Source organism: Hydra vulgaris, chromosome 08 (assembly GCF_038396675.1).
Source record: "Hydra vulgaris chromosome 08, alternate assembly HydraT2T_AEP".
Classification (NCBI taxonomy): domain Eukaryota; kingdom Metazoa; phylum Cnidaria; class Hydrozoa; order Anthoathecata; family Hydridae; genus Hydra; species Hydra vulgaris.
In genome coordinates, this window is record NC_088927.1 from 31,528,800 (window position 1) to 31,543,391 (window position 14,592).

The window sequence follows — 14,592 nt, forward strand, 5'->3', positions numbered from 1 at the left end:
GTTAAAATCATTATTTTAGATACATGACTGTTTTTAATCCATATACTTGCAAATCAAAAACCTTTTAAAAAAATGTACTTTCTTTTAAGAAAGATCATTGAATACAGAATGTTCAAAAACCAAATGGAACAAAAAAAATAATAATAATAATTTTCGAAGACAGTATTTTTAAAGTTATCTTTACTTAATAAAAAAGCTAATAAAACTTTTTTTTTGATAAAAGTGGGGCATGGCCCCGAGGGCAACCTTATGAATTCTCTGGTCATCTGCCCTGGAAATAACTTTAACACACATACATTAGGACTACACAAATGCTGCAAGTTTCATAGCTCCAGTTAGTTGAAAAGTAGTGAAAAATCTATCACAAAATATCTCTACAAAAAAGTAGGCCCCATGACCCAGCCCTGGTGTCTTGGGCATTGAAAACAACTTTAAAATGCACGTTCATTGGCACCACAAAAATGCCAAAATTTTCAGAGCTCCAGCTAGTCTGGAAAGTAGTGAAAAATCAATTGCAATATTCAGCTACAAAAAAGTGGGGACCGTGCCCTGTTATCAATAAAAATCTGTACACTTGCAGATCAATCTCTTTATATCTTTTGAAAGATCAATGAATATAGAATGTGTAATATTTTTTTGATATCATCAAGGCCACATGGGTATTTTAAGCATTAAAAATAGGTATATGAAAAATTGCCTAAATTTATTTAAATTGATAATTACAGGTACTTAATAATAATTTTTTACACTTCATTTTATTGGATTCGTCACCCCCAAAAATAGCCAGTTACAAATTTTAAAGTAAAAGATCAAATGTTTTTAAAGTTATGTAACTTTAAACCTCTAAATAAACGTTGCAACTCTGAGGGAACAAGAGTCATTATCTGCTAAAAGTAAAATGATCATATTTCAGGATCTTCTTGGAACCAGAAAAAATTTTCAAGGAATTCTTATTTTACTGAGTACTCTTAACTGTATAAAAATCAGCAAAATCGGAGATATAGGGCAACATTTTCAAAATTTTTTAGGTATACATGGAAATACCATATAGGCAATACTTAGAATATTATTGATAATAAAATACAGTTTTGCAAGTTTTCGATAATTTGTTAGTAGTTGGTATATAGGTGTTAGTTATATATTAGTAATGAGTTTATAAATTGGAAAAATTTATAATTTAGGTGATTTAAACTTAATTAGACTGTTAACTGAAGTTTTACGTTTCTAATAAATTAAATTTGAAAATGAAGTAAAATAAGTTGTGGAATTAAATAAAATAATTTTTATATTTGACAGAACTTCTATTAGTGAATATTATTAGTTAATTAGGTTTGTAACTAGCTATGTAATCTTCTAGTAAATACTTGTTTCCATGACGGCATTTTGATATGAACTTAGATTGTTTATTTAGCAGTTCTGCTGGTTCAAGTAAGAAACAATTGCAAGTTTTTAGTTTAGACAAAAGTGGCATTTTTTAGAAATGTATTAGTAAGGGAGTACAGATTTTAGAATAAACCAGGCAAAAGTGGGTATTAAGGGGTATTTCTAAGTGGGGGTATTTCTAAACTTAATTAAATCCCAAACATAGCTGGATAGGATGGTTGCTTTTTGGTACATTTTGTTTTTGAAGGATAATTTGTGGTAAGTGTACCTTGTTTTTTACTTGCATTCTGCTAGTCCAGTGTAGATTTTTGTACACTGAGGCTTTTAAATCTTATTTTTAAAATTGAATTTTGTTAATCACCAACTTTTGGAAGAAGGATTTTATTTATATTTTTGTAAATCTATTTATACTATTTTTCTGTATCAATATAAACAAAAATATAAAAAATTATTTTATAAAGAGTAAATAACCTAACTTACCTTGGCACCAGCTCTCTCTAATCTTTTAGCATATGTTACAGTTTTCTCAATAGATTCATACACACGTATCTTGCAGGTTATTGGTTTGGTAATGCGAGCACATGCTGTTTTCACTAATTTAACAATAGTATTATTAAATTAGATTTTCATTATAATGTAGTAAACAAAATAAATTTTGAAAATCTAAATTCCTCAAGATATTTAAATGAAAATAATTATACAAATTTCAGGTAAATCATTTAAATATAAGCAACACTTTGTTCCAAAAGCATAATCAAAACTTGAAACAAGCTGATTGGTTTGTTCTATAAGTTTGCCAACACCTTGTAAAAAACAACTTATGCTATCATTTATAATATTAACAAAAAAAAAATTGCAAATACTTTCTTGTGTACAAATGTATAATTTAAAAATACAGAAAACCAATATTATATATAACTAATTCAAAAACAAATAAACAATATTATACATAACTAATTCAAAACAAAAAAACAGTTATATTTAAATAAAAAATTGATGAATATTTTCAAAACAATTTAGGCGAAAATAGCAATGTAATCAAACATGTTTTTAAGGTTTAGACATCTAAAACTATGTTAAAAAGATGGTGAAATTATCAAATACCAAACAGTATTTATGAAAGCAAACACTTTTTATTCTCAAAAAATATTTTGATAATATTATTTATATAATATGATAATGATAACAATAAGATAATATTATTTATATAATATAATTTTTTTTTTTATAATTCACCTCCCCAAAGCCAAAAAAGCCACTACAGATGAGGAGGCTATTTGTGGCTATAACCCTCTCCCAACTCTATAACTCCGAAACACGAACCTTGACAAACAAGGCCGCTGCGCGGAGAAACAAGTTGAGTGCGGTACTACCAGGGACGTGGTAGGAATCAAACTCGGAACCTCTCGCTTATGAAGTAAGCACTCTACCACTACACCACTACTGCATTAATTTAATTAATTTAATGTTAAAGTTCAGGACTGAACATTAACACTACCACATTATCAATTGGATTTTGTAGATCAAATATTTATTATTATTATTTCATTAAAGCTGGTTAAAGATTTTAACTAGTTCAACATAAAGTAAAATTATATTTAACATAAATATATTTATTTAAATAAATAAATTTATTAATTCATTTTTAAATATCTTGATATACTACTATTAGAAAAATTTTTATTACACAAAATAATAGGTAATTCAAGTTTGTTAATAATTTTGGTATGTAAACAATTATTGGTATGTAAACAATTGTTGGTATGTAAACAATTGACATTTCAGAGGTATGTAACTAGTTTAATTATTTACAGGTATGTGATATTACAGGTATGTAATATATTTACATTACATGTAAATACATTACAGGTATGTAATATATTTACAGGTATACAATTTTCTTTTTAGATGCGAATTGTTGTGTTGGATTTGATGAATATGTTGAATTTTTATCTCTATTGAACAATCCTAAACTTAAACATTACCACACAATCTTCCCATTTTTGTATACCTGATTCTCATTTTTCTAGATTGTATACCTGACTGATTCTCGTTTCCTAGGTGAAATAATCATGAAAAAAGGATTTTTTATTTTCTTTAAATTTTTTGAAATTTTTAATTTTTTAGTCTAAGGTAAAAACTTGACCAAAAATGAAATATAATATATATTCCTATACAATCAATATCAAAAATTTTTTTCTTGATTAGTTCTCATTAAAGTAAAGGATACATGCATTTCATCCAAAGACATTGAACACTTAAACTGTAAACAACATCTTGCAGTCAATTACTGTCTAAATAAATTTACTTAAAAAAATGCCTCAAGAATTTTGCAATTTTAATTCAAAATTTTAAACTTGCCATGTCAGCTCAGGATCAATTGAAAGAATAATTCTTGATTTGATTTAATAAGTCAAAAGTTAAAGAAAAATTAGTGAAAAAAAACGCTTCAAAAAAAAAAAACTATTTACAAATACACAATTTTTTATATAAAGACTTTGTTGGAAATGACCATGTAATTAATTTACGTGGGCAAAAAAAAGTTTGTCTAATTTTAATTGGTAAAAAAATTTAATTTAATTGATAAAAAAAAAATTTAATGAACAAAAAGTTTTTTTCAAATGGCAATAGTCAGTCTGTATTATAGTTCTTTTTACTAACTTGAAAATCCTTATAAGTTCTTCAGACACAAGAATGAGTCAAACAATCAGCACCTTAAAAAGCAGAGAAAATTGTGAAAAGATAGTAAAATGCTATACTACAGGTCAAAAGTTTAGGTTTACTTGTTTTATTTTTTTAAATCTAAATAAGTTTTTCAAAAATTGAAACTCGTTCCAGTCAAAACAAGTGTAACATTATTTTAAGGCATTTGATTTGGTCTTTTAAAGAGATTCACACACCAATTTATAAAATAGAGGGTATATTTATCAATATTATTTATCGGAATATTGAATACTTCACATGTATTTTGCTAACTAACTTTTTTTTCCCCACGGTTTTCGTTCGTATTTTTTTTATAAAGAAAGGTAATTGAAACATTGTTTGTGTTAAATATGATAATGTTTATATAATAATTGTCATGCACATTGAAATAATTTAAAGAGCACTATATTGTCCTAATATTGAAATTTGAAGAAAAGTATATGTTTTATGTTTCAATTGAAGAAAAATGGGTTAAAAAGCAGAACTGAGTGTGAAAAAAGCAGAACAAGCTGATATTGTGACATAACACATAGAAAGTTATTCAACACGGAAAACAGCTTAAACAACCAACGGTTCTCAAAAAACACTCATGAAAGCAAAGAAATCTTAAAACTGACTGTAATCAGAGTCATCGTCATTCTGGAAAGCCTGGGACCAATTTTGAATCATGAAGACAGTCTCTGTTCAAAGTAAAAGAAATTTTCTTTGCCTTGTTTTTGCAATGTTTTGTTTCTTGCCTAAATTTGCAAAAAACTTAACTCCATTCAAGAAAAAATTATTTTAACTATAAACCATTACTACACAAGCTAAACAAAGTTAAAAGATTGAGATGGACAAAAATCATAAGGATTGGACAATTGAAAAATGAACCAAAATCTTGTTTACTTACAAATCAAAGTTTGAGGAAGTTGCAAATAGTATGTCCATGGTTAAATTGGAAAACAATACATGATTCCATCAGTCCAGCATGAAGAGTTAGGGTCAGTTATGGTCTGAGGATGATTTGCTGGAAATAAAATTTATAATTTTTTGTGAATTGAGGGCATTATGGATAAAAAAACATACCACAAAATTATCAAAAAACATGCATTTCCATTCAGCCATCATGGTCTGAGGACTGAAAATATAGTTGACAAACTTGTGTTATTAAGGGCATCATTGATAAAATAATAATACAACATTCTTCAAAAACATGCATTTCCATGTTGAACAAAAATTGTGGGTTGCGGATATGTTTTTCAACTAAATAATGATCTTAAATTCGTTTCTAAATTATGTGGCAACTATATTGCAGGAAAAAAAAATAAAAACAGTTAAAACCTTTGGAATAGCCTACTCAGTCACCTGATTTAAACCAAATCAAGTTTGTTTGTGGGACAAGTAAAATAGGAATGTAAGAAAAATGCAACCAATTATTTGTAAACACCTTTAGGCATTCAAACAAGTTGATATAAAATATCAATTGAATTATTGCAGAAATGGATTGTAAGGATACACAGTGTATGTGCTGCTGTTATAAAAGCAAAAGAAGGATACTTTAAAGAATAAAAAAGTGAAAAAAAAAAATGCTGGAAGATCATTTTAAATTTTATGCTATTTTGTTGAAAGAATAATTATTTCATTGTAAACAATACGAGTAATTAACAATCAAAAATAAAGAAAACTAGGAAAAATAGAGGCCTGGTCAAGAAAAATGCAGTCAAAAATAAAAAACTTGTTTTACTTATAGCCCCATATTTATATACATAAAATTTTTGTGCTTTAAGCTTTGCAAATTCCTTAATTATTTCAGAAGAGTTTAAATTACATTTAGCATTAAAAGCATTTGGTACATTGTTAAGTCTTAATTCTTCTTTTTATTTTAATCCTTCAGCTGCACTTACAGACACTGGTAAAAAAAATTGTATCATGATTTCTCCTAACCAGGGTTTCATAACTTTTGGTTCATGGACCCCTGAGGGGTCCATGAGCCAAAAAATGCTAGTAGCGCATTTTACAGTGAAAATAGCTTAAAATGGGCCCCTTAAGTTAATTTCTGGATGACAAACAAGGCTGCTGCAGAGAGAAACAAGTTAAGCAAGGTACTACCAGGGACATGGTGACAATAAACCTCAAAGATTTTTGCTTAGATAAATATTAGGCGAGCACTCTAACATTCCATCTACATTAAGTCATTGAATCTAATAACTTAATGCAGTAGTCTTCACAATCATTAAGTCAGGGCTAATGTCAGGTCAGGTTATCCTGCTTATGGTAACATGTAACCAAGTACAATCTGCTTCATGTCCTGCTGCCTTGTACGATACGCCTTTTTAGGCAAAGGCTAGGAGATGCCAACTCTGACTTAAAACACCCCCTGCCTTGGGGCTCTTGGTTGTGTAAATGCTAGAGATGGTGTGTTGATAAAAAAACTCATCTTAGGCAGATGTTAAATGCATCCGGCTTCTGTCTTGTAGAAGCCCTCCTAGGCAAAGAATTAAAAGGGTAAACAGATTCTATTTGTTGGCCAGCCTTGCACCCCTTCTTCATCTATTAGGCTGGCGCAGATGTATTTTTAATACATTGTTTCCAGTTTAGGATGTTGAATGCTGGATCTTCTTGACTCAATGCATGGGTTTTGCTTATACCTCTGTTTTGACTAGGCAACTCATTCTATTATCTCCTAATGAGGGTACAGCTCTAAAACTCAGTTTTATGGTTCTGAGGCCGGGTAGTAGTCAGGTTTTCCGAACTCTGTGGTAGTTCTCAGAAAGGCTGACTCCATCAACAGCTGAAAAATATCAAAGTATTAACAGTGCCATGTTGCGCATGGATGGTGTTCCTGTTTGTACTTTTGACGTGCATGGCGGAGGCCACATTTGGAGCCCTTTTTACGGCCTAGGTTTTAACCATCATTATCACCAAGTTCTCTATACGTATCATTCACTAATATTTGTGGTCTTCAAAGTAACTTTTCTTCTGTTGAGTCTTATCTCTTGCAAAGTTCACCAGACCTACTTCCTCTTTGTGAGACTAATTGGAGTTCAGCTGTCTCATCTTGCGATCTTAGTGTTGATGGTTATCTTCCTTTAATTCATAAAGACTCCAATAGTCACATGTTTGGTCTTGGCATTTACATTCGTAAGAATTCACCCATTTGTCGTGAAACTAAGTTTGAATCCACAGACTATTCTTTTATGTGCTTTTGTTTAGCACCATTTCACTGCATCGCCTTTCTCTTTGTTCTATATGGCTCTCCTTTATCTTAAGACTGCACTCTTTTTGACAAAATTTTTGATCATATTGACCAAGCCCTCTCTCTTTATCCATCAGCTAATATAGTTGTTGTCAGTGACTTTAATGCTCACGACTCTGAATAGCTTGGCTCTAGTGTCAGTGATTCTGCAGGCACTAAAGCCCACAACTTTTCCCTAACTCAAATAGTCAACTTTCCAACTCGCTTTCCAGACAACCCAAATCATTTACATTCTCTACTCGACTTATGTCTTGTTTCTGATCCTAGTCAGTGCTCAGTTTCTCCACATTCAACCTTAGGTGCTTCTGATCACAGTTTGATCTCTCTAAAACTAATATCTCATTCTTCTTCATCACCTGAACCCCCCTATTATCGTACCTCTTACAACTACCTTACAGCTGACTGGGACTCTTTCCATGATTTTCTTCGTGATGGCCCTTGGGTAGAAATCTTTTGTCTTCCTGTCGACAAATATGCTTCTTACATAACTTCGTGGATTCAGGCTGGCATGGAATCTTTTGTTCTCATTCGACGATTCCAGGTCAAGCCTCACTCTCCTCTATGGTTTTCCTCACATTGTGCTGCCAAGATTGCCAATCGAAACTGTTACTTTCATATCTATTAGCAAAACAATTCTCCAGAAAACAGATGTCTGTTTATTACTGCTAGAAACTATTGTAAAAAGGTTTTGTCTAACGCCAAAGCCCGCTATTTTCAAGTTATGAAATCTCGTATCTCATCTCTAAAATTAGGCTCTGGCAACTTCTGGAGAATCTTTAATAGTATTAATAATAAGGGCAAATCTTTAATTCCACCTATCTTGTATGGTTCAGACTTTGTCACCTCACCTAATGACAAAGCTGAATTGTTTGCTAAAAACTTTTCATCAATATCATCTCTTGATTCCACTAGTTGCGTTCTACCTGATATTACCAACAAACAGGTTGATCCATTGCTTGACATTCATATCACTGCAGCTTCTGTATCTAAAGTGATTTCCTGCCTAAACTATTCTACAGCTTGTGGCCCGGACAACATACCTGTTATTATCTTGCAGAAGTGTTTTCTAGAGCTGTCGTCTATACTTCCAAAACTATTCAACAAGTGCTTATCAGAGTCTTGTTTTCCAGCCTGCTGGAAAGCAGCATCTGTTATCTCTATCTTTAAAAATTCTGGAGAGCGATCTGATTTGTCTAATTACCGTCCCATTAGTCTTCTTCCTATCATAAGCAAGGTTTTTGAATCTTTAATTAAGAAACACTTAATTTCTCACCTTGAATCTAATAACTTTCTGACCATCAATATGGATTTCAATCTTCTCGTTCTACAGCTGAATTACTAACAGTAATAACCGATAGGTTTTATTGTGCATTAAATAAAGGTGGAGAGGTTAAGGCCATCGCTCTTGATATTTCAAAAGCTTTTGATAAAGTTTGGCATGCTGGTCTTCTCCATAAGCTTTCTTATTATGGTGTATCTGGCAACATCTTTAAGATTTTTGAATCCTTTCTTTCCAATCGTAGTATAAAAGTTGTCCTCAATGGACAGCACTCTTCTTCTTATTCTGTAACTTCAGGGGTTCCTCAAGGTTCTATTCTTGGCCTATACTCTTTTTAATTTACATTAACGATCTTCCAGATACTCTCACATCTAAGGTGGCATTGTTTGCTGATGATACTACGATTTATTCTTGTCGTGATAAGAAACAAAGACTCATTGATTGCTTAGAGGGGGCATTTGAGCTTGAAAAGGATCTCACTTCTGTTACAGCATGGGGCTCACAGTGGCTGGTGAACTTCAATACAGATAAAACTTAATTTTTTTCAGCCAATCGTTATCTCATTAAGTTAGATCTTCCTACATTTATGAAGGGTGATGTACTTGATGAGTCATCTACTCTTCATCTTCCAGGATTAACTCTTACTTCCGATCTTTCTTGGAAACTATATATCAAATCGTTAGCAACTTAGCATCTGCTAAGGTTGCAACTGATTTGATTTGATAGATTCTATTCTTTATCTCTATAAATCTCAAATCCGGCCTTGTATGGAATACTGTTGCCCTATCTGGGGCGGATTTTCTAATGATGCCCTTATTCTTTTAGACAAGATGCAAAAACGCATTGTAAACATAGTTGGACCTGCTCTTGCAGCCAATCTCCAACCATTATCACATCTTCGTAATGTTGCTTTTCTTTCTCTTTTCTACAGATATTATAATGGGCACTGCTCTAAAGAGCTAGCGTCTCTTGTGCCATCTGCTAAAATTCATTCTCGTGTTACTTGTCATTCAATTAAGTCTCATCCTTTTTCTGTGACTGTTCCTAAGTGCTTCAAAAACTCTTATTTGTCTAGTTTTTTTCCTCAAACATCAGTTCTTTGGAATTCGTTTCCTTCATCTTGCTTTCCTGATTCATATAATTTGCAATCCTTTAAGTCGTTCGTCAATCGTTATCTTGCTCTACAATCTTCATCTTTTCTCTTCCAGTAACTTCCAACTTTAATTAGTGGTTGCTTGCAGTCTTGTTGGAAGTGAAGATGTTTAAAAAAAAACAAAAAAAAAAACCTGATTATTAACCAAATTTGACTATAACTGATTTGTAAATGATACATAATCTTCTGTTCATTATTCACATTAAAAATTGACACTCTGAGTAAAGAAAAATTGACAATAACTTGAATTATAGTCTAACTAAAAAAAACTTAGCTCAATAAAATTTTAAAAGTAATACTTTCAAATGTTCTTTTTGACAAAAATTAACAATGAAAAAAACTATGGATGGTTTTCTTAAATGTTTATGGTCAGCTGCACAATATTCTATAGTTAAACTTGTAATAATTATTGTCCAAGCAAGAGATTTGCTAGGGGCCCATCTCACCTTAGGCCCATCTCATTTTAGACCACTTTTCCGTAATAAAAAACATTGTAAATACAAGTTTTTTACAATACTTTTATTACTTTATATTTAACTTTTGTTTTTTGGAAATAATGAGACATTTTGAATCTGGAGCAATCAAGAGGCATAAAAAAGAAAGACCAGTTCAAAAATACTTTTTTTTGAACTGGTCTAATACACATACATATATTTATATACATCTATATATGTGTGTGTATATATGTATACTTTTTTTTTTCTTTCTTATATCCATTTTAGACCTTATTTAATTCTCTATAAGTTAATTAACTTGTTTTTAGATAATTAAGAAAAATTAAAAAAATAATGATGCCCAAGCAAGAAGAGATAAGAAAACGGATTTATGAGTTCTATTTGAATAATAAATTGCAAGGTAAAAAGTTCAAAGTAGATCACTTCAATCCTGAACAAATTCCAAGAAGCACTATCTATGATATAATCAAATGCGCTAAAAATGATTCTGGACACAAAAGAATGCAAGGAAGTGGTCATGTGGTCAAAATCATGACCCCCAAGGTGATCAAGTGTCTGAGAACCACATTTGACCACAGCATCGATGAGGCAAGCCAGTTGAAAATTTGGATGCAGTCATTCACATATCATTAAAACTCTTGCCAAGTACACTGATATCAAAACTTATATGAAACAGGGTATATCTGATTGACAAGAGAATGAGCGAACCAAGACTGACATTGATCGTCTTTATCACCATTTTCAAGAAAAATCTGTCATTCCTGACAACAAGTCTTACTTCACAATGTTGCACTCAACAATTAACGGACACAGTACCTACTAAAGAGACAAGACTCCACTGAGCGTTAAATATCATAAAAAGCAGAAGTTTGAACCCAAACTGCTCATCTGGCTGGCCACTTCTGACAAATGTATTTCTGAGCCATTTTTTGTCCCCAGCAGCCTTGCAGTTAATAAAGCCATCTATGAAATGAATTGTATTAAGCAAAGATTAGTTCATTCATCAATGTTTATCATGCCGATGGTAATTATGTATTTTAGTCAGACCTGGCCTCATCGCATATGCCAAAACTGTGACCAACTGCTATGAGACTCACAATATCAATTTTGTCAAAAAAGTTGTCGGCCGTACCAAAGTGTTGCACAATCTAAAACTTTTGGACTATTTTGAAAAGCAAAATGTATTAGGGTAACTGGAAAGAAAAAGACATGAAGCAACTACAAACCAGAATTAGGCTTTGTCTGAAAAAATTGACCTTAATCTTGTATTTTCACTTTTTGGGTCAAATTATCTTAGAGTTGGCCGAATCTGATGAAACAGACTGGTTGAAGACAAACTTAATTAAAATAAATAACTAAAAACTTAATTTTGAGTCTGGAGCAATCAACCCATCTGGTTTGGGCACCCAAATTTGATCCCAAAAAAAAAGTAATGGAAATTATATAAAATAAAGGATAAAAGTGTATACAAGATGCTCCCTTGAATGTGACACCCACTTAAAAAAAAAAAGTCCTTAGAAAGTTCTTGGGATTTATGTGCTGCTACACTAGTACAAATTTTGGCGGAAGTATGAGAAAATTCCTTTTTTAAATATTTTATTACTTGATAACAGAAATATTACATCATATATTACATCATATACCATTATATAATATATTATATCATATATTAGTTATTATATATTACATATTATATCATATATTATTTATTATATATTACATATTATATCATATATTAGTTTTTATATATTACATATTATATCATATATTAGTTTTTATATATTACATATTATATCATATATTAGTTTTTATATATTACATATTACATCATATATTAGTTATTATATATTCATATTGTCATATATTAGTTTATATCAAAAATTTTCACCTCTCCCACTACTACACAAAGTTTATCCAAGTCATAGGGTAAACTGGGGTAATATGTGTATTATGGATATATTAAACTAGCATGCATGGGGCGATTTATTTTTTCACAATGTTAAAACCTGGAACATAATTTTTTTATTTTTTTTTGCATGTAATTTATTAAAAAACATAAGAAAATAAATTAATATGTAATTTATTAAAAAACATAAAAAATTTTATGTTTAAAAAGATTTGTCTGTTAAGATCATAGTACAATTTTTCTCCAAATGACCAGGGTAAAATATTAATCCCAATCATAACTATTGTATTTTATACCTGATTTTTATATCCTTCTTTACTTAATTCTATAACATTTTACATAAAAAATATATTGCTGAAAAAAATTATCAAATTGCCTCATGATTAACAACGCAAGACATTTTATAAATACAATCACTGTAAATTAATAGCTGTAATACAACTTGTTAAAACAGGCAACTCAGTACACAAGGTATCAAAGCCTTCTGAAATTCCATATGGGGCATTATACAGAAGAACCCACAATTAAATTCAAAGAATTGACAAAAGAATGGGAAGCGATTGTGGGTTTGTTTGATTAATACAGAAGAAAAACTTTTAGTAGAAGCCCTGGTGTACTTAGCTAATAGGGGTTTTCCACAAGATAGAGAAGATATTAAATTGATGGTAAAACCCCATGTAACATTAGCTGGTAAAAATACTCCATTCAAAGATGACAGGCAAGAAAAAGACTGGTGCATATCTTTTAAAAGAAGATGGAATATAGTTCTTGGAAAAAAAAGCCTGAACTTTTGACAAAAACTAGAGCCTGATCTATTTCTGATAACAATGACAGTTTTTTTTGAATTATATGAGAAAACATTAGGTGGAAATATATTACATATATAAATACAAAATTATTAAAATATATACTTTTTTTATATTTATATTATAATTATAAAATTATAAGTTAAAAAATTTATATTTATACAACCTGATTATATACTTTTAAACCTTTAAAAAAAAAATTAAAAAAAAAATTGAATATATATTACTTCGTTTTAAATTATTACATCATTATTACCTTCATTAGCCAGCTAACTTACATCACTGTACTTCTGAAGCACCTACTACAATAGGTGAAATCTATCATCCTTTTATGTTTGTACAAACATGGTATACAAATTTTAATTTATTTTTATAATGCAACCATTAAGTATACCTTTCTACATTTTCTACTTTTTAATTAAATTATAATAAATAGATTTAAAAAAAAATTTAAAAGATAAATACCAATTTCTTCAACAAGATCCAACTCTTCCATCAGGTAGGAACCATAGTGACCTGAACTAAGCAGAATTATAATTATTATAAACTTTTGCTGTAAGAGTAAAACAAAACAAAAGATTAAAAAACATTTCAAGTGATAAAATAGGGTGTTTTAATATTATTGACAATGCTTTAAAATTGCCAAATTAGGCATTTATTAACAATGGCTAATATGAAAAAGTTTCAAAAAACAATACTTTTGATATCTTTGAAATATCATTTTTAATGAAAAGGTGGCAAACTAAATTGCGAATATTTTTTTTTTAAATATATGTTACCATTTTAGATTCTGCAAGGCTTGTTTCATACAATATTAGAGAATTTCTGTAAAAATTCCAATCAATTATTTTCATATTTTAATATTTGAAATTATTATAACTTTTGAAAACAAAGTTTATTTTACTTCATCAAAATCTTTTGATGAATTCAATATTTATATATAATAATTAAATAATTGATAGTGATTAATCATCACTTTACAATCACATCACAATTAATCATCACTTGAGGGGGAGATCTGGCAATGTCTCTATACAAAACAAAGCAGAAACTGTTTTTGATCCTTGTTTTTAGTGAAAGTTAAAAGATTCTTGTTTTGGTCAAACACTAGAGCTTGGGTATCATCAGGTCATATTAAAATTTAAAAATTTATTTTTATCTAATCAAGAAATCGCAAATAATCTAGGAATAAAACTTTCTATAAGTGTATAAAACTGTTAATTTAATAAGGCATAAACGTAATGGTAGGTCATACTTACTAATTAATGAATCTATAAGGTTTTTCCTATATATTATTATTTATTATGAAAATTTATTGTAAATATTTTTTTGAAAAAAAAAATATAGTCAGTCATAAAGCAATAAATTATTGAAAAAAAATATGTTTAAATAATAAAGTTGTTTTTGTATTTATGACCTGTGTATGACCTTTTGCTTTTGTATTTTCTGTGTATGCCTTCTTTTTTTTGGACACTTAGTTATTGTAGGAGGATGATTCTATTTTACTTTATCCATAATTTTTACAAATTTTATAATATTGAATCATACCACCTCTTGCTTTTCTTGTTTTAAAGTAGTTAGGTTAAACCTTTTCAGTCTGCTTTAAGAGTGTTTACTCTTTAAACTAGTTATTTGTGTAATGTTGTATGCTTTCAAGTCTATCAATGTCCTT

The 14,592-nt window shown here is 29.8% G+C and overlaps 1 protein-coding gene across 1 annotated transcript in view; it reads right to left on the reverse strand.

Annotated features, from left to right (window-relative positions):
* LOC100206070 (tRNA-dihydrouridine(16/17) synthase [NAD(P)(+)]-like) overlaps positions 1-14,592 on the reverse strand; it is a 62,055-nt gene that overhangs the window by 27,807 nt on the left and 19,656 nt on the right. Inside the window, exons 4-5 of the mRNA XM_065803412.1 lie at positions 13,386-13,436; positions 1,864-1,976 (exon numbers count right to left, since the gene is read on the reverse strand). Coding sequence (XP_065659484.1) covers positions 1,864-1,976; positions 13,386-13,436 — 164 coding nt within the window. The remainder of the gene's footprint in view (positions 1-1,863; positions 1,977-13,385; positions 13,437-14,592) is intronic.